The sequence below is a fragment of the Microtus pennsylvanicus genome, chromosome 4, assembly GCF_037038515.1.
Source record: "Microtus pennsylvanicus isolate mMicPen1 chromosome 4, mMicPen1.hap1, whole genome shotgun sequence".
Taxonomy (NCBI): domain Eukaryota; kingdom Metazoa; phylum Chordata; class Mammalia; order Rodentia; family Cricetidae; genus Microtus; species Microtus pennsylvanicus.
In genome coordinates, this window is record NC_134582.1 from 105,841,140 (window position 1) to 105,861,007 (window position 19,868).

General features: G+C 44.6%; 7 protein-coding genes across 7 annotated transcripts; 3 read left to right on the plus strand and 4 right to left on the minus strand.

Annotated features, from left to right (window-relative positions):
* Nucleotides 1-2,578: 2,578 nt before the first annotated feature.
* On the minus strand, nt 2,579-3,329 carry LOC142848842 (histone H1.3-like). Its single transcript, XM_075971028.1, has one exon. It carries the CDS (start codon nt 3,287-3,289, stop codon nt 2,624-2,626), a length of 666 nt encoding a protein of 221 aa, XP_075827143.1. The 5' UTR covers nt 3,290-3,329; the 3' UTR covers nt 2,579-2,623.
* Nucleotides 3,330-7,568: 4,239 nt separating this feature from the next.
* LOC142848843 (histone H4) lies at nt 7,569-8,020 on the plus strand. The gene has a single exon (XM_075971029.1). The coding sequence runs from the start codon at nt 7,662-7,664 to the stop codon at nt 7,971-7,973; it is 312 nt and encodes a 103-aa protein (XP_075827144.1). The 5' UTR covers nt 7,569-7,661; the 3' UTR covers nt 7,974-8,020.
* A 3,150-nt stretch (nt 8,021-11,170) lies between these two features.
* LOC142848844 (histone H3) lies at nt 11,171-11,820 on the minus strand. Its single transcript, XM_075971030.1, has one exon. The coding sequence runs from the start codon at nt 11,816-11,818 to the stop codon at nt 11,408-11,410; it is 411 nt and encodes a 136-aa protein (XP_075827145.1). The 5' UTR covers nt 11,819-11,820; the 3' UTR covers nt 11,171-11,407.
* A 1,055-nt stretch (nt 11,821-12,875) lies between these two features.
* LOC142848846 (histone H2B type 1-C/E/F/G/I) lies at nt 12,876-13,714 on the plus strand. Its single transcript, XM_075971031.1, has one exon. It carries the CDS (start codon nt 12,883-12,885, stop codon nt 13,261-13,263), a length of 381 nt encoding a protein of 126 aa, XP_075827146.1. The 5' UTR covers nt 12,876-12,882; the 3' UTR covers nt 13,264-13,714.
* Nucleotides 13,715-15,548: 1,834 nt separating this feature from the next.
* LOC142848847 (histone H3.1) lies at nt 15,549-16,015 on the minus strand. The gene has a single exon (XM_075971032.1). The coding sequence runs from the start codon at nt 15,998-16,000 to the stop codon at nt 15,590-15,592; it is 411 nt and encodes a 136-aa protein (XP_075827147.1). The 5' UTR covers nt 16,001-16,015; the 3' UTR covers nt 15,549-15,589.
* Nucleotides 16,016-16,787: 772 nt separating this feature from the next.
* LOC142848848 (histone H2A type 1-E) lies at nt 16,788-17,331 on the minus strand. The gene has a single exon (XM_075971033.1). The coding sequence runs from the start codon at nt 17,310-17,312 to the stop codon at nt 16,920-16,922; it is 393 nt and encodes a 130-aa protein (XP_075827148.1). The 5' UTR covers nt 17,313-17,331; the 3' UTR covers nt 16,788-16,919.
* A 251-nt stretch (nt 17,332-17,582) lies between these two features.
* LOC142848849 (histone H2B type 1-C/E/F/G/I) lies at nt 17,583-18,017 on the plus strand. The gene has a single exon (XM_075971035.1). It carries the CDS (start codon nt 17,622-17,624, stop codon nt 18,000-18,002), a length of 381 nt encoding a protein of 126 aa, XP_075827150.1. The 5' UTR covers nt 17,583-17,621; the 3' UTR covers nt 18,003-18,017.
* Nucleotides 18,018-19,868: the final 1,851 nt, after the last annotated feature.

Genomic DNA, 19,868 nt, shown 5'->3' on the forward strand with positions numbered 1-19,868 from the left:
AATGCCAAACATTTCCTTTGCTTTGTGTGTTCTTGGGTGGAGGTCAGGTAATCTCAGCTTGTGATTCCTCCTGCAAACAGGCATTGCCTCAGGGTAAAATACTGAGACACTGGCCTCTTATTAAATTTATCAATGGCCGAATTCTACTCTGGCAAAGAACATCTTTTGGGTGACCTGTCCATATTCAGCTTATCATGGCTGGCCCCCATATTAACAACATCAGATAACTCCTGCAGCAGAGAGGGAGAACACCCGGAATACCAACTTCATTTGGAGACACTATAACTGCAGAATATTCTGAGTTGGGTTTTTTGTTGTTGGTTTGTTTTTTTTTTTTTTTTGGATTGTTTTGTTTTGTTTTTTCAAGACAGGGTTTCTCTGTAGCTTTGAAGCCTATCCTGCAACTAGCTCTTATAGATCAGGCTGGCCTCAAACTCACAGAGATCCGCCTGCCTCTGTCTCCTGAGTGCGGGGATTAAAGGCGTGCGCCACCACCGCCCAGCTTGCAGAGTTTGCAAGCAGCTGATTACACAGACCATGTCACAGGCACATTAAAATGTAATAGGAAGCTACTCATCCTTTTAAATTAATTTTTAATTACATGAAATTCCTCAAATTCAGTGCCTATCATTACAGTTTAACTATATCTGATGTGCGTGTGTGTGTGTGTGTTAGAAGTCAAAGGACATCTTGCAGATGATGTCTGATTCCATCGTATGGGTCCCGGGATTGAACTCAGGTCTTCACTATTGTCTACAAGATTTTTTACCTACTGAACCATCTCTAAGGGATCCACAATTCATTTAAGGGAAATGCTAGGTTGAAATGTAGGCTTATAAGAATACACATGTGATTGTCAGGGACCAGCCTCAACAAAGACACTTTTTGCCAGGATAGAGTCATGGGGATTTAGAAAATATTAGTAAAGAATATGAAGATGTGAATGAAAATAATAAAATGAAGAAACAGAATAGTACCGGAAGGGAATTCCCATGAGTACTAATACCCTGACCCCAAAAGGTAGGAGGTAAGACAAAAAAAAAAAACTACCTAACATCATACAAGGAAATGAACAGACCAATTAAAATTTGTGGGCTACAGTCATAGTTAAACATTCTGTTGCTAGAACAAAACAAGTCAGGCTCACAACCTAGACCAAAACGTTCTGTAGGCAAACCACTGACTGGGTAAAATGCATTGTGTCCATAAAGGAACTGGACCCTTAGTTGGATCCTTAGACTCTTGAGGTGGGAACAGATCTACTTCTCTATTCCTGGAGTACAGGGTCAGGATATTAGCCACACCTGTTGACTATAACCTTGAGAGAGCAGAATTCTCCATTCTACCTGTAGGCACAATAACCCTGAAGGAACTGAAGGTAACTTGGAACTCTTCTGACCTTTGGTCAAAGTGGAAATGGGCTCACATTTTCGTGCCCCCGCATGTAATAGCTGCAAGGCCTGGGACCCCCATGCAGAAAGAAAACGGCAAGTTGTCCTCCGACCACACGAGTATGTATAATGGAAAAAATATTTTGAAGTATTCAGTAATTTCTCGCTACCAGGAGCTCCATTAAAAGCATTTGTAGAATTTTTACATCAGGATGAAAAGAAAGCAGGCTCCCACGGGGGGGGAGGGGGGGAGAGAAAAAGAAAAAAAGCAAACCTTTACCTACAGTAATGAAATGGAAAAGACAACACCAAATTCATTTCATCTTTTTCCCCCCTAACTTTGATAAATCCACCTGCAAACCATGGTTTTTCCTTCTTCACATTGTTGCTCTGTTCACTAAAGAACAGGTAAGCTCAGAGAAACGCATGAGGAAGCAACGTGGTGTATGAATTGCCAAAGGAGCTTCATTCTTACTAAAACTTGGCATCAGGATGTTTAACACAGCTTACAAATTTAAGCAGTGACATGTGATCAGTCCCTGAACATTCCGATGGGGAGGCAAAGGGGAAATACAAGGTCTTTCACCAATTTCTCGGCAAACAAAAAATAAAAAATTGCATACCTCAACCTTTCATACCCAGTGGACAGAATTCCAGAGCTCAGGGACAAGCGGTGGGGCGGGGAAGGAAAAAAAAATCCACCTTAGAGTACACAAACGCAGTTAAACCGAGCTGATTGGTGCTACGCTTGCCACTCATAACTGACAGGATGTCCTGATTGGGTACTTCTCAAAACCTCGGTCTGTAGAGTTTGGAAAGGAAAGCTCAGACTCAGGTTCAGCATGTAACGCCACTGTCGGATTGGTTTGCTAAAGATACTTAACCACGCCTAGGCGCCAGAAACAAGAGGACTTCCCGCCAACGCGGCGAGTGTAAAAATGCTCCTGGACACTAACAGCCAATGCTTCTCAATTACTGCTTTTGCACAGAACAAAATGGAGATGAAGCAACCCCATCTGTTTAACATTTAAACGAGCACTTATACCCATATGCAGCCCAAGTATGGGCTGGCACAGAATTAACTGCCTTGCTTCAAACTGTATAGCTGGTCTCAGCTGACCAATGCCACAAGAGACAATGTATTAACCAGAAGAGTGTAGCTCTTTTGAATGAGATCTGTGGGTGGCTCTGAAAAGAGCCGTTTGAGATTTTCAAAGTAGGACGCGCCACTTTTACTTCTTGCGGGGGGCGGCCTTCTTTGCCTTGGTGGCCTTTGGCTTGGCCGCCTTTGGCTTGGTGGCCTTAGGTTTGGGGGCTTTGGCTTTTGCTGGACTCTTGGCTGCTTTCTTGGGCTTAGCTGCCTTCACCTTTTTCGGGCTCTTGGCAACTTTCTTCGCGCCTGCAGCAGCCGCGGGCTTCTTGGCCTTCTTCGGGGTCTTCTTGGCGGCCTTCTTGGGTGTGGCAGCACCAGTCGCCTTTTTGGGCTTCTTGGCTGCGCCCGCGGGCTTCTTAGCCTTGGCAGCCCCGGTCTTCTTGGCTTTGGGCTTGGACTCGCCGGAAGCCGCCTTCTTGTTGATCTTGAAGGAGCCGGAGGCGCCGGTGCCCTTGGTCTGCACCAGGGTGCCCTTGCTCACCAAGCTCTTGAGCCCCAGCTTGATGCGGCTGTTGTTCTTCTCCACATCGTAGCCGGCGGCCGCCAGCGCCTTCTTGAGCGCGACCAGGGACACGCCGCTGCGCTCCTTGGAGGCGGCCACAGCTTTGGTGATGAGCTCGGACACCGGGGGTCCGGACGCCTTGCGCTTCCCAGCAGCGGCGCCGGTCTTCTTCGCCTTCTTCTTCACAGGTGTCTTCTCCACAGGTGCGGGAGCAGCAGGCGCTGCAGGAGCGGTCTCAGACATGTTTAGTGCCTTTGCTAGAAAAGCTAAAAGTAAGCGCAAACTGTCAGAGAGGGTTGTTCCCACTGCTGAAGGCTCTGGGTTTATATAGAGAGAAGCTGCGTGGTGATTGGTTCCCTGCGCCGTGCGCCGCGCCGCCGGAGAAGGGATCTTCAGCTGTGCCCTGTGACTGTGTTTGTTGCCTCTTAAAAAAGAGTAAAAATATAAGAAATATGAGCACGAAATAATTGGGGACTTGGGGGAAACTGATCCGGGAGCCTGTAGGCTTCATTCTTGCCATAATTTGTACGGCTAAATTCACAATCGGCAGCCTGAAACATCTCTGATTGCCCCAACTCTCTTTCAAACTTCACGTAAATTGAGACAACTTTAAGGTTTTCCTTAAAAATACTATTACTCTCGCCATCATTCGCAAACTTTTCTTTCAGAACATGGTTCTGCACATTCTTATCGTTTCGAGATTATATAGATTAACTTATCTTTACTCAAATATGTGTGGAAATTCGGGTTTTTCGCGGAAGCAACAACACAGACACTCCCGGGGCTGTTTGCACCAAGCTCTAGGAATTGGAACTAGAAGGGAAAGTTGTGCGTGCCTGGGGAATAATTATTGTATAAAATATCGATTGTTTTTTAAGATATTTGAGATACCAATGGGTAATTTCAGCTCGATTTCCATGGTTTACTGATTTAACCATTTTGTGGAGGTGGGATGAGTCTGTGCCGTTCCAGTTCTAGATCAAGAGCTCTGAGCACGTTTCTTCAGAGGCAGTACAGCAGTGAAGAGCACTTCACATTCATGGAAAAAATAAACCTAGCTGAAGAAGGAACATAAGTCTAGCAACTGGAACCTGAGGAACAGTGGGATATAACCTGCCTTGACCCCTCTTTCCTTGTTTAAAAAACACATGACTTCAGCAAAGTTGTAAAGCTTTCCACCCCTGCCAAGCTTATCACTGCATTTCCTGCATGTTTGCTGTCTTTCAAAATGATTGGAATTTCAATATTGAAAAATAAGCAGAATTTGAAAAAGTTATGTTTCTGAATTTTTATACTGGTTACTGATTTTATTACATATATAATACAATCTGTAACAAGCAACATTATTAGCTGGTTGTATGTACCTGAGAACGTGAACATTTCAGAATAAGCATTAATGACTTGAAAACTCTTATTTCTGTTACTTTACAATGAAATGAAGGTGAAATAGTTGGATTTTTATTGGATAATGAAGCAGAAAGGTAATATTCTCCATCAAATACTCATTTCATTGAAGACCCAAGTTTGTCAAGCAAATTTAAAAAAGTGTTTTGGTGTTATATTTTAATAATCTTTATGTTCACCAAATCTCATTATGGTGTAAAGTTAATAATTTAAAGATATCCTTAGGTTGTTAACACAAGACAGACTAGTCAGTGCTAAAGATACCTTCTCTTCACACTTACTTACCTAACCACACACACCTAACAGGGCATGATGAAAAATGATCATTTATTCGGCAGAAACAAAATAATCAAGTCTCTGGGCTATAAGAACATGTGATGGTATAAGTCATTAAAATATACATGCTATGTACAGAATTGTTCAGCTGATCAGACTGCATCTAAACCACTCAGTGATTCCCTTATGTGGCATTTTTCGGGTACACGGAAGGAGCTGTTCCTGTCATCTCCGGCGTCACTGTCCACAGCAGTCATCACCGGGAGTACAGCAGTCCCTTCCTGTTTTATGTATACCTTTGCACTGCCTACACCTGAAGACATGATTAAAGTTCCAATGTGAAAATTCTCATAGCTGCATTCATTTCTGTGAACACGGTAGCAGTTGCTTAGTACTTATTGGAGTTGCACACATATTTATTCACTTAGCATATGTTACCATTTCATTCTTGCACAAGTCTTACTGGGCACCATGAATTTTTTTAATTCCCATATATTAGAACCACTAAATAATGGTTCCTAATTTTTTGGTAATCTCTGAAGCTCCTGGATGTAAGACATTACAGAACACTTGACTTCACCAAGAAATCTTCTACGTATTTACAGAGAGAGGACATACTGCGTACAGTTACTTTTGTGACTGCTGTGGCCTGGCTACTTCTCATGACTACAATTAGCAAGAAGGAGGTTCTTAAAGCCTGAACCAACCACAGGGACCACAAACTGGAAAACACGAGAGCCTTCACTCAGTTTTCACTCGTTATTCTGGAGGGTAACATCGAAGAGATGGTTTTGTTGAATCCAAAATCTACTTATATCCTGAAAGAGGAGGTTATCCACTTAAGTAATCCTTGAACTGTTTTTATAGAGATTAAAAAGAGATAATAAAAAACTTCCTAAGCTAAATGACAGCCATGAAACTTACGACTTCATCTTCTATGGATTTCATGTTAGACAGACACACACAAATGTACACCATTTCCATAGAAACAGCTGAGAGATAGCAGTTTCATGATTTCTCCTACAGGGCAGGTTCTTGGGCATCCAAAACTATAAAGACTTTCAAAAGCTGCAGGAAAAGGTGGATGCATAAAATGAGTTTCAGCCAGGTGGTGGGGCTCCACTCCTTTAATCCCAGCACTCTGGAGGCAGAGGCAGGTGGATCTCTAAATCTGAGACCCGCCTGGTCTTTAGAAAGCCCGGTCTACCCTGTGTAATACATTCCCATCCACAACCTGCATAACTGAAACTCCGTTTAACAGGTTTCACAGGAAGGTCCACAGAGCTGGGGTAGTTGTGCTGGGATAGTGCAGCCTCACTGGGGAAGTAGGCAGCGGCTGGGGATATGCTGAGCTGATGCCACGTCCGACCCCTCACCCGAATTTAGTTTCCCCTTAAGTGGCCTTTGAGTTCCTTAGGTGGCGGCGAGGATGCCACTTTGCTGTATAACCCTGGTGTCCTCACAGTTTGGGCATTCTGGAATTTACAGTCAATGGTTTGGACAACTGGTGCCTTTGTATAAAGGGTTGTAAGAGATGTCTGGGGTTAATTGGGGTAAGGTAAATTCCAAGTACCTTCTGAGTGTTTGGGATTTCATATATATGTATATGTGCATATATATATATACATATATGTGTGTATATATGTATAATCTTCCAACATCACAGAAGCTTCTCAGGCAAGTACTAGCTAAAGCACATCTTCAAGATGACCTCCCTCTCCAGACAAAATTGAGGCTCACACCAGCACTACAGACGTAAGAAGGAAACTTGCCTCAGGTTTGATTTCATTCTGGACTAGTGTATTTCAAGACTCAACTGGCTCCAAAAAAAAAAAAAACAAAAAAACAAGCAATTATAATTACTTCTGTAGTGCAAAAAAGACACTGACCCAAACTGTGTGGTGTGAGAAAACATAGACTCATGTATCAGACATAGCAGTGATGTGTGTACCACCTTACTTCAGCCACAGATTGCTGAAGTCTTACTTTACAGGATTTCCGTGTTCTTTTTGTTTAAATTGCAAGTGTTGTTCACTGTTTCCTTGGCACAGACAAGGCCATGAGACATAGTATCCTCCCCTGGCAGCAATAGCTTTTATTAAAAGAGAAATAGATCTCCAGCAGGGGCGAGTCTTCATCTTTTCAGTTCAAACAACATTTCATGAGATAGAAAACTCTGGGTGTGTGTGTGTGTGTGTGTGTGTGTGTGTGTGTGTGTGTGTGTACTGAATATATATTGATGTGTGTGTGTGTGTGTGTGTGTGTGTGTGTATGTATTCAAGCAATACCAGCTCCCTTCGTAAGGATTTGAAAACGGAGCTTGTGCTGGCAAGTAGGCCTCTAACAAAGGCAAATCTTCATGACAGGTCAGATTTAATAATACTTGCGAAAATTGAGACTTCACATTTTTCTAAATCTTTCACTTAAAAAGGTAATCCCAGCACTCGGGAGGCAGAGGTAGGCGGATCTCTGTGAGTTCGAGACCAGCCTGGGCTACAGAGCTAGTTCCAGGACAGGCTCCAAAGCCACAGAGAAACCCTGTCTCGAAAAACCAAAAAAAAGAAAAAAGAAAAACAAGAAAAAGGTAATCTTATAGTATATGCTATGTCTGATTTTGTAGACAAGTATATGGCCACAACCTCCTTTTTTACAAATGATGAATGTTTAGCAGAATCCACAAGAACACTCCTGAAAGACAGACTAGTGACTGAGAACTGCTAGAGGAAAGCATGACTCACATTTCGCCCCCCACACCACAGCGCCTGTGTCTTCCTCTGGGCAATAGAAGTCAGCCAGTGAGGTAGAGGGGGCGGATACTGAAGCACTTTCCCGCCCGCGCCTTTTCAGTTTCCTAAAAGGTCCGCAGTCCTCGTATATATAGCAGCTGTAGAGGGCGCCTGGGCAGCTTGAGTTTCATTCTCTCATCCTCATCACAATGTCTGGTCGCGGCAAAGGCGGGAAAGGCCTGGGCAAAGGAGGCGCCAAGCGCCACCGCAAGGTCCTGCGCGACAACATCCAGGGCATCACCAAGCCCGCCATCCGCCGCCTGGCCCGGCGCGGAGGAGTCAAGCGCATCTCCGGCCTCATCTACGAGGAGACCCGCGGGGTGCTGAAGGTGTTCCTGGAGAACGTGATCCGCGACGCGGTCACCTACACGGAGCACGCCAAGCGCAAGACCGTCACCGCCATGGACGTGGTCTACGCGCTCAAGCGCCAGGGCCGCACCCTATATGGCTTCGGCGGCTGAACTGTTTCGGGTTCGCTTCTAATAAAGGCCCTTTTCAGGGCCACCCACTTTATCCTGGAAAGAGCTTGCTGCATTTCTCATCGGAAATCTGACAGGTTAGATGGCTTAACAGTTTGTTTTTCAAACAAGCTGGGACTTTGACTCATTAAGTATGGCTAGATTGCTCAAACTGGGCAGGATGACTGTTAATGCCCAGGTACTCATAGGGGAACTAAGCTTTAAAGGCTGCGGAGTATTACTCTGTAATGTAAAATGCGTCTCCAAATCTAAGGCGCTCCTGCACATCAGTTTGGTATAAATTACTAAAAACTGAGTCCTAACTCACCAATGTTAAGAGTACATACTCGGTAGCACACAGCTTTTTCCGTCTTTATTTGGGCTCTGGTTTCTTTGGTTATCTTTCCACAATGAGGTAAGACATCCAAACCTCAAAAGAAAATGTGATCAGACTTTCACCCTTTTAACCAGTACAGTACAGTGTCCAGAGAGGCCTTAGAATTGTACTTCTGAGCCGGGCGGTGGTGGCGCACGCCTTTAATCCCAGCACTTGGGAGGCAGGCGGATCTCTGAGTTTGAGACCAGCCTGGTCTACAGAGCTAGTTCCAGGACAGGCTCCAAAGCCACAAAGAAACCCTGTCTTGAAACCCCCCCCCCCCCCAAAAAAAAAAAAGAATTGTACTTCTGGCTAAACTGAACACGTTTCTATATTTTTTAAATGAAATTACCATATGTACATTTGTTGTTTTGTCTGCTTTCTTGAGAACATAAGTGTTTGAGTCTAACCCTTGCTACCTGGACCAAGTAATGCCAGTGCCAGTTAAAGAACCTAACACACAATAGGTACTCAGACCAAATAGAGGATGTAAAGACACAACTGGCTTTCCTCTAGATCTCTTTGGCCTGCAATATGGCAATGAGATTTTTGAGCAAGAATACCCATGTGGAATTGCAATTAAGAGCAAAACCTTGGCTTTGAAGAAAAATACTTTTTGAATCCTATTAGACTGTTGGGATTTAAAAAACACTCTGTAAACAACTCACCATCTAGTCATTCTTACTAGAACTCTCTCTCAGAAAACCTCTACTTCAGTTCTAAGTAGCAAGGTGACCCCATACAAAAACATTCTAGCCATAAGGTACAATTTTATGTTTAATATATATTCTTGTTTATAAGTCCATATAGTGTGGTGAAACTCGGTCTGTGCCCCAGGAGCCAGAACGGTTGTGTATTAACTGAAGAAAGCCTGAAAGTAATAGACGCACGTAGTTTACTGTGAGTCTGAGAAGGCTGAAGGGCAGGACCTAGTAAAAAGTGAGCTCTGAGCCCTGTCCTTTGGTCTGGGTGTCAGTGCCAGAGTCTGGCATGCCTGAGTCTCTGTGGTTGGTGAGCTATAGCTTTTACACCCCTGGGTCATTCCACACCTCACTCCAATAGACTGGGAGGCATAAGATTAGCTCTGAATTTCTCAATTTCTAAGAAACCTTCCTTGTTCAATACCAGCAGGTCTGTACTCCCCCCCTCGCATACCTGTTCTCCACAGCCACGGTATTAAACTGTTCACAGTCCCTTGTTTCATTGTAATCTGACATCCCTAACTTTTCCTAGTATTGCCCGAATGCTCCCTTTGTACATCTTCCCACTCCAACTCACTTCAGAATCAAGCCCCGGGACGAGGAGAATAATATTCATGCCCACAGTTAGCACCTTGGAGCAGTAAACCATGCAGCTTCTAGAGTTTCATCAGAGGTAGGTAGGCCTTTTCTACTTACCTGCTAAGAGGACCTTGCTCTCTTTTATGAGCTAGCACTAAAGAGTTTTATCGCCCATTTAATTTCCAAAAATTTTAATAAAAATAGTGAATGAAATCAGATACATAATTTTATCATCTTCCACCAGCAACTACTATACTGTGTGTGTGTATGTCTGTGTCTGTGTGTCTGTGTGTGTCTGTCTGTCTCTTTATTTGTTTTGAGACAGCATTTCTTTGTGTAGCCCTGGCTGTCCTGGAGCTAAATATGTGAAACAGGCTGGCCTGAACTGAGATATCAGCCTGCCTCTTTCTCTTCCTCTGTCTCCAAAGTGCTGGAATTAAAGGCGTGTGTAACCACACCTGACAAGAATCTATATTTTTAAGAAGTGATTTGTTAGTGCTTAGTGCTGCTAAATTACATTACTTAAACAAAAGCAAGGAAAGTTACATCTGACAGACTTAATAGCAAAACGTAGTACATGTGCGGTATACTGTCCTAACATTTATTCTAACACAGTCATCCCAGTGCGTGGGAGAATAAGGAGCATCGCTATAGATTAAAACAAGGCTGCTGGAATATGACGCTATTAACAAAAACAAAACAAAAACAAAATCCGAATATAGAAAATCCTTAAATGATTAACCATCTTTGACTGGGTTGTTGATAAAGGAGATGCAAGTTTGTGACAGACAAGTAGACGCGGGAACAAAGTCTTCTTTCCATTAGCGAGTCACCAGGACTGAGGTGTGAGTTCTTAAAAGTGCATATCCCCGATAAGAGCCTGTGAAAGATACTGGGCTCAAAGCACCAGCTGTAGCGCATCTCCTGTCTGTCTGTGACAGTCTTGTGCTTGGCATCCTCTGCGTGGGTGCACACGTTCCACGAAGACCTTCAGCACCCGCCTACTCCTAGACGAGGCTTATCTGCGCTTGACGCCACCGGGCTGGGCCAGGAGGCAGATGGCCCTCTTCCCGTCCTAGCCCCGACCGCAAACGAGTACAGGAGGAAAATTCACTACATATAGTTATAGGGTTAACTCCTTAGTGGAAAACTGTAAAGAAGGACTTCATTGAAAACAGAAGATAGAGGAAGGGAGGAAACTAGATTTAGGCACATACACGCAGCTCAAGTGAGAGTAAATCCCTTAGTTTATAAACTTGCGTAAAGAATTATTTAATGCACGTACTCTTGAGATTACTTGCTGCATTTGGACGTGCACTAACAAACTAATCTGCGACAATTGGATGCAAAAACGTCAAGGACAAAGGGGTGAAGACCATCCTACTATAGGGATTTAAATACTTGAACACAGCCTGCTGCAAACCTGCTCTGCCTCATCCACCTACAAAGTGCTCTACCGGCAATTCCGCTTACGGTGGCCTCCGGGCCTTCATAAGAAGCGGGAAAAGAAGGGGGGGGGGGGAACAAAAGCACAAGACTATTAGAGTACCTGACGCACAAAATAGGGTTAAAAGTCTGGGGGTTAAAGTATATAGTATAACGAATTGGTTAAAACAATCGAATGACGACGACAAAGATATAGCTAATCCCACCTTATGGCAGAAAAGAAATGAAAACTAAGGATGGGAAGTTTGTAACACAAATGTGACAGCTCTCATCATAGACAGGTGAAGGTGGCTCTTAAAAGAGCCTTTGGGTTTGTTCTGTTGGGCAACTTTGAATTAGGCCCGCTCCCCACGGATACGGCGGGCCAGCTGGATGTCCTTGGGCATGATGGTGACGCGCTTGGCGTGGATGGCGCACAGGTTGGTGTCCTCAAACAGACCCACCAGGTAGGCCTCGCTGGCCTCCTGTAGAGCCATGACGGCCGAGCTCTGGAAGCGCAGGTCGGTCTTGAAGTCCTGCGCGATCTCGCGCACCAGACGCTGGAACGGCAGCTTGCGGATCAGCAGCTCGGTCGACTTCTGGTAGCGCCGGATCTCGCGCAGCGCCACGGTGCCGGGCCGGTAGCGGTGGGGCTTCTTCACGCCGCCGGTGGCCGGGGCGCTCTTGCGGGCGGCCTTGGTGGCCAGCTGCTTGCGCGGGGCCTTGCCGCCGGTGGACTTGCGAGCGGTCTGCTTTGTGCGAGCCATTTTTGGATAGGAGGGGGAAATGTAAGTTTGAAATGTGTTGGTTCAAATTTATAAAGGCAAGGTATTCCTGATTGGTTGGAACCTTCAAAGGCCACGCCATGAATGACGATTGCGGAAATGCTCGGTAATTGGATAACAGACCTCAATTTTAAAATTTGTAACCAATAGAAATGTTATACATTATATGGCCTCTGGTTCTTTGTCATATATTACTTCCTTAAATATACCATACATATGTAACAATACGGATATATATTGTTGCCACTAAGTGCCTTGGTTTTTACTTTAGCTTACCAACAAATTAGTAAGTGATACTACTGCTATTTTTGGCGACTCCTGAGAAGCTTAAAGGAGTATTCGTAGAACTTAGTTGCCATTGCTTAATTTTGTATTTTTCCTTATTATTATACTTGCGGGAAGGAAAGGGACCATCTTCATCTCCAGACGAAGATGTGGTCTAACAGGCACAAACACTCTATTTTGTCTACCTTTTAATAAATTCATAAGCTTTGTAATTGCCTTAGCCTCAGAAAAGCGAATTAAGTATGTATCTTCAAAGCAAACGCTAGAGTGGTGAACCGTTTGTCATCAGTAGTATTTACTCTCTGCCGTTTACTTTCACTGTGAGCCTTCATTTCAGGGTACTAAACTGTACTGCCGTGGGAACCAGGGGAAGCCCGAGGGTAGGCGATGGGTCTCTTTTTCTTTCACTGGACCGAAACCCGAAGTGGAAAAATACAGAACTTTTCAACGGTTTGATATTGAATTGGACGCGAGCCTTAACTTCTAGAATTTCAAAATAAACCAAATTTGCTTTTTTGAAAAAGTCTAATCTAAACGTTTGGAAGGAAATGAATTTGATGTATAGTTAAGAAGCAAAATCGCTCGAAAGGGTACTACAAGATTCTGGTTTAACCAATGGGAGAGTAAACCGGCCTCTATAACAGCTAACCAATCAGAAAGGGAGAAAGTAAGTCTTAATTTGCATAAAACTCCCTACAAATAGACAAACAACGTGTTCTCAGGCTTCACTGTCTTTTTCTTGAGTAGAAAGAGATCTGAAGATGCCTGAACCTGCAAAGTCCGCACCAGCCCCTAAGAAGGGCTCCAAGAAGGCCGTGACCAAGGCCCAGAAGAAGGACGGCAAGAAGCGCAAGCGCAGCCGCAAGGAGAGCTACTCGGTGTACGTGTACAAGGTGCTGAAGCAGGTCCACCCGGACACCGGCATCTCTTCCAAGGCCATGGGCATCATGAACTCGTTCGTCAACGACATCTTCGAGCGCATCGCGGGCGAGGCGTCGCGCCTGGCGCATTACAACAAGCGCTCGACCATCACGTCCCGGGAGATCCAGACGGCCGTGCGCCTGCTGCTGCCCGGGGAGCTGGCCAAGCACGCCGTGTCCGAGGGCACCAAGGCCGTCACCAAGTACACCAGCTCCAAGTGAGCGCGCTGTCTCGCTCTTAACCCAAAGGCTCTTTTCAGAGCCACCCACAATGTCTTATGAAATAGCTGTTACATGTATGAATCTTTTAGGTTGAATATGCTGATGTCGCAGCATAAGATGAAAGTGCCAAGACTACCTATGTTTGGTAGGTCAGTCCTGTTTGGCCTAACAACTGCAATGTTTGTTAATCTAGACAGAGTGCTTTTGAAGTGATGTTAGTGATACATTTGGTGCCTAGTCTGTCCTCATACCTCCATCTATGGTGTCCCGTTAGTAGATCTTTTGAGCTTTGAGAAAAAAAAGAGAAAACATTCTTTTTCTTTGTTTTCAGTGCTTGCTTTTAAAAAGACCAAATACCCGAGGTTCATGATCAACCACTAACCTTTGTTCCTGAACGTCGTAGTTACAGTATACTAATGAAACTACTCCTTAGTATGCCATAATATAACATTTTGGGAGTTGGTAAAATTCAGGCATAAGCACAGTGGAGTCATGAATCAGTTCTTTAGAATTACCTTTTCAAAGCTCTATTGTCAATGTCTTTAAAGCCACCTGTAGTTTCTCAGCAGAACTTAAATGCACACCCATTGGCATCTGCCTCATCTAGGACACTCAAGGCTTGATGAAGGGAGGTCAGGAAAGATTCAAATCCCATATCTGCAGTTTGTGTTACACACCTTTAATCCCATCATTTGGGAGCAGTACCATGTACTCTTGAGTTTCAGGCCAGCCTGGTCACACAATCCCATCATTCTGTGTTACACAATGAGGTACGAGATAGATAGATGGATAGATAGATGAATGGATGGATAGATAGATAGATAGATAGATAGATAGATAGATAGGTATTCGATCCTGAAGCTGTATTGCACCAAATTTTCTAACTAACTGAATGCAACTGGAGGCAAAATATTCATTTACCAAGTCTGCTGAATTTTGAAAAACTGCTTAATGGGAAAAAACTGATTTTAAAGAAAGGAAACAACTATTTTGTCTCGTGGGAAAGTCAATCATTGGCGTTTTACAAAGAAAAAGCCTATGCAGACGGCACATAAGCCTTGGAGTGAAGGCTCCAGTAAGGAATAAAGCTGCCCAAAGGGTATTTACGGGATAAAATCAAAGTGCTCTCGAGTGGAGAAAGTTGATTACAAACAAAAGTTAATCAGTCTTCATGGTCCTTCATAGAATAATGTTCAGAAAGTGTTTTGAACATAATCTAGGTGGAGATTGTAGCTTCCAAATACCAAAGTCTTCTTCCATCAGTCACGGGCACAGTTCCTTAAAAGCCAGCCTTGAGGTCCTTCCTACAACAAAAAGTTATAACCTGTAGGATAAATCCAGTGACCAGGTGGATGGCCTCTAAAATAATTAAGATATCTGAACACAAGTAACTAAAAAACAAAAAAACATGAAATATTAGAATCTCAAAAATAAAAAGCACAAAAGGCCTGGGACAATGCTGTACATCTTTAATTTAATCCCAGCATTTAGCAGAAGGGGGAAGAGATCTCCCAGTTCAAGACCATTCTGGGATACAAAGCTAGTGAACCTCCTTTTTTTTGTTTTTGTTTCTCGAGACAGGGTTTCTCTGTGTCTTTGGAGCCTGGCCTGGAGCCTGGAACCAGCTCTGTAGACCAGGCCGGTCTCGAACTCAGAGATCCGCCTGCCTGCTGGGATTAAAGGCATGCACATCCAAAGCCCAGCTGAACCTCCTGTACCCAAAGGGTTTGCTAAGGTAAGGAATTTACTGGTGGGTAGACTTGGGAAGATGAAGTAATTGGTAAATACCAGTTACCATTTGAAATCTGGGTAAATAAATTTCCAGTTACAACTTTAATGGTTCTGTCCTTTAGAGGTGGTTCACAAACGCAATGCATACAGTCTTTCTTTATATTCTGCAGTTACTTAGTTTATCACAGTACACATCCTGAGTGTTCTAATGCCAGTATTTACTAAGTATGGAGGCAATTAAAGACAGCAAGGATCAGGAGCCTATTACAAAATGCAAATACTTCTGTGTCACTTGTGAAAAAAATTGACGCAGACCTAACACTTCCACAAATAATTTGGGGTATTAGCCGGGCGGTGGTGGCGCACGCCTTTAGGGAGACAGAGGGAAACGGATCTGAGTTCGAGGCCAGCCTGGTCTATAAGAGCTAGCTCCAGGACAGGTTCCAAAACAAGAGAAACCCTGTCTCAAAAAACCGAAAAAAATTATTTGGGGTATTGAAACTATGCTGACAAAAATGAAGACATTACAGCTCTTTTTTGTGTGGTGGGTGGCTCTAAGAAGAGCCTTTAAAAGCAGTTATGGTAGGAAAGGGATTTACGCCCTCTCCCCACGGATACGGCGGGCCAGCTGGATGTCCTTGGGCATGATGGTGACGCGCTTGGCGTGGATGGCGCACAGGTTGGTGTCCTCAAACAGACCCACCAGGTAGGCCTCGCAGGCCTCCTGCAGAGCCATGACGGCCGAGCTCTGGAAGCGCAGGTCGGTCTTGAAGTCCTGCGCGATCTCGCGCACCAGTCGCTGGAACGGCAGCTTGCGGATCAGCAGCTCGGTCGACTTCTGGTAGCGCCGGATCTCGCGCAGCGCCACGGTGCCGGGCCGGTAGCGGTGGGGCTTCTTCACGCCGCCGGTGGCCGGGGCGCTCTTGCGGGCGGCCTTGGTGGCCAGCTGCTTGCGCGGGGCCTTGCCGCCGGTGGACTTGCGAGCAGTCTGCTTTGTGCGAGCCATAGCAACAAGACAAAAAATGAGCTACCTAAACTGTACAAGGGTTGCCTTTATATAGGGTTATGTTCGCACACGCGCAAACGCACGCAACCGCTTCTGTTTCCTCTCCTCCCCACAGAGAAACAATCTGATAGGATTGCATACTTTTCAAAAGTCCCGCGCAATATTACTATTGGCGGAGGACATCGGACGGTTATTGGCTATTTCTTGCATACTTATTAGAATGCTAAAACAAAAGTATTAACCGCCTAAAGCCATTTAACATGCCCGATCATTCTTAAATTTTTCTGCACGCTTGCCTTGTATGTAACCGCTTGTAGAATTTAAGGACAAGAAATCCCTACTTTAAAATAGGACGCTCTAGATGCCAAAAACATTCCTGAAAAACATGTTCGCCACCCTCTCTTGGCATTTATTTTTCCGTCCGTTCTAGTGGCTGGACCGCAATGTTGTAGTCAGTCCTAGAGTATTTGGAATGTGACCAGTAAAGAGACCTGTATGAAAATAAGGGTAAGACACGTGAGCTGGCCTCTGAATGTTGCCTTGACACTTTAAATGAAGCCTTATCCTAACAATTTCCATAAAATCCTTTGGGTTCACAGTAACTTCTCCAATCCTAGCGGCCTCCTAACATCAATTTTGAAAGACACTAGGTAGTGCGCTAATTGTGTGTAAGGTACACAGGTATCTCAGTGCGATATCCGCAGTTTTTCTCTGCCTGGCCTTCAAAATCCAATACAACTAACTACCTTGATATTTGGTTTTATAAATCTGGATATGGCTCGACACTTAGCAATGACATAACGGACTTAGGATATGATAAGTAGAACATGGTTCTGGTTACCACTCTCAATATGAAAAGGTGGTGGCTCTGAAAAGAGCCTTTTGTTTTAAAGGGGAAAAAAAAGCCATTTCAATTGTCTTATTTCCCCTTGGCCTTGTGGTGGCTCTCGGTCTTCTTGGGCAGCAGCACCGCCTGGATGTTGGGAAGGACGCCGCCCTGCGCGATCGTCACGCGGCCCAGCAGCTTGTTGAGCTCCTCGTCGTTGCGGATGGCCAGCTGCAGGTGGCGCGGGATGATGCGCGTCTTCTTGTTGTCGCGGGCCGCGTTGCCAGCCAGCTCCAGGATCTCGGCCGTCAGGTACTCCAGCACGGCCGCCAGGTACACCGGGGCGCCGGCGCCCACCCGCTCCGCGTAGTTGCCCTTGCGGAGGAGGCGGTGCACGCGGCCGACGGGGAACTGCAGGCCGGCCCGGGAGGATCGGGTCTTGGCCTTGGCGCGAGCCTTGCCACCCTGCTTTCCTCGTCCAGACATGTTGGAGTTAAAAGAAGTCAGCGACAGAGCACAAACTACTAAGTTCTATAAAACACGGCTGCTTTTATATTTTGTTCCTGGGTAGTAAAAGTACACATTTGATTGGTTACAAGAGGACTCAGCGATATAGCCAATAGAAAATGTGGCTCTCAAACCCTCATTTGCATAATCCCACCCACGATCCCTCTGGTGTTGTTTCTTCCAATTAGCTAAGACTTATTTGAAATTCTTCATTAGCATAAACGCCCTATAAGTAGGAGATGTCTACTTCTAACCCACATTGAGCTTCCTGTGTTTGGAGATCTGAAGATGCCTGAGCCAGCGAAGTCCGCACCAGCCCCTAAGAAGGGCTCCAAGAAGGCCGTGACCAAGGCCCAGAAGAAGGACGGCAAGAAGCGCAAGCGCAGCCGCAAGGAGAGCTACTCGGTGTACGTGTACAAGGTGCTGAAGCAGGTCCACCCCGACACCGGCATCTCTTCCAAGGCCATGGGCATCATGAACTCGTTCGTCAACGACATCTTCGAGCGCATCGCGGGCGAGGCGTCGCGCCTGGCGCATTACAACAAGCGCTCGACCATCACGTCCCGGGAGATCCAGACGGCCGTGCGCCTGCTGCTGCCCGGGGAGCTGGCCAAGCACGCCGTGTCTGAGGGCACCAAGGCCGTCACCAAGTACACCAGCTCCAAGTGAGCCCGCTTACCTGACAAACTCTTAACCCAAAGGCTCTTTTCAGAGCCACTCACTTAGTCTTAAATGAGATCTGTAATCCTATCTGGAAGGTGCTGATTACTTAATAGTGGGTATGATCCAAAAAGGTTTGGGGTGGGTAACTATTCTGAACCGCTCTCTTCAATATGCCTATATTGAGCTTCCTAATGTGACAAAGATATATCTTTTTCACATGAAGTAAATCCAACCACAAGGTGATCCTCATGTTGAGGTTAGAACTGCCACAACCGCCTGTCTCTGGTTTCCGAGAGGATTTCACCATCTAGTTCTGACCTGGAATTCTTTAGATCAGGCTGGCCTACAGCTCAGACTCCTTCCTGCAGTCTTCCCAGTTGCTGGATGGATCTTTGCCACCACACACTAGCCTTTCTATAAATGTTATAGGAGGAATCTGGCAATCCATCTGAAGTCAGTATTTTCTCTGCCTTCGTCATTTATCTGCAAGAGTCCACTAAAAAAATTAATATGAACATTAAGTGACCCAATAACATAGACTTGTAAAAGTAAATTTTTCAAGCACTATATATTTAGGCATTAATTTTTCAATACTGTTTGATAACTTTAAGCATCTCTTTAAACAATTTATCCAGAGATATTCCAACCCGGTTTAATACATACCTCCAGACAAAAGTATTTAAATACATAGAACTGTGGATTGAGGCAATTAATTGGAGCATTTCCTAATCCTAAATAGAGGGGACTTAGTAACAACTGCACGGCATTCTGGAGATTAGTAAAAGCAATTGAGGCTGGACAGTGACTGCACCCAGGGAACTGCCTACTGTGCTCAAGCCTTGGATCTCACAAAGGAAGCCTTTACCCCGTGGCTTTAAGAGAGCCGAGGTCTAACAGTTCGCTAATCCTCTGTGTCAGAGTTCTTCAGCTGGTCCTGTCCTTTGCTATTCTAACAGTACAACTCTCTCTAGTATTATTGGGACATCCAAGATCTAAATATTGTCACGCCTCAAACTCCATCTCAAGCAATGTAAGGCTTTCACGTGACTCCACAAACTCATTAGAGCTAACAAAAAATAATTAGGAAAAGAACAGATGAAAAGAGAAACTTGCAAGGTATGATGTCTCACCCCTGTCTAGCCCCTGGGTAGACTGAAAAAGATGCTAAATAATATACAGAGCACTGTTGGTGTTCGCTTCAATACTTTTTCCTGAAGAGTTAATTTATTTTAAACTATACGTATGTGTCTCTGTGTGTATATGTAAGGATTTCCCCCTGGAACTGGAGTTACATGTGGTTTTTTGAAACAACCAACTTAGATGGTAGGCACTGAACTCTGACTCATCTCTAGCCCCAACCTTCAATATTTTTATTTATTTTAAAGACGTATTTATTTATTTATTTATTTATTTATTTATTTATTATGCATACAGTGTTCTGCCTGCAGGCCAGAAGTGGGCACCAGATTTTATTATGGATGGTTGTGAGCCACCATGTGGTTGCTGGGAATTGAACTCAGACCTTCTGGAAGAGCAGTCAGTGCTCTTAACCATTGAGCCATCTCTCCAGCCCCCTTGAATATTTTTAATATTGTCAGTATTTCCATTTTTTCTAAAAATAAAAACTACAAATATAAATGTTCAAGGGTAGGCCTTTAACCTGTAAAACTATACACAGACTCTAAGCACTTTTCATAGCCTAGGCCACTGATCCAAACCAACGTCCTCCACGAACTAAATTGTTGTTGTAGCCTCCTTACTAGTTTCCTTATCAATACTTTTGAATCAAGCTTGAAATATGAATCAGACCTTGCCTGTTTTCAGGTAAAACTCCTGCAGTGGTTCCCATATCACTCACCTCATTGAGAGCAA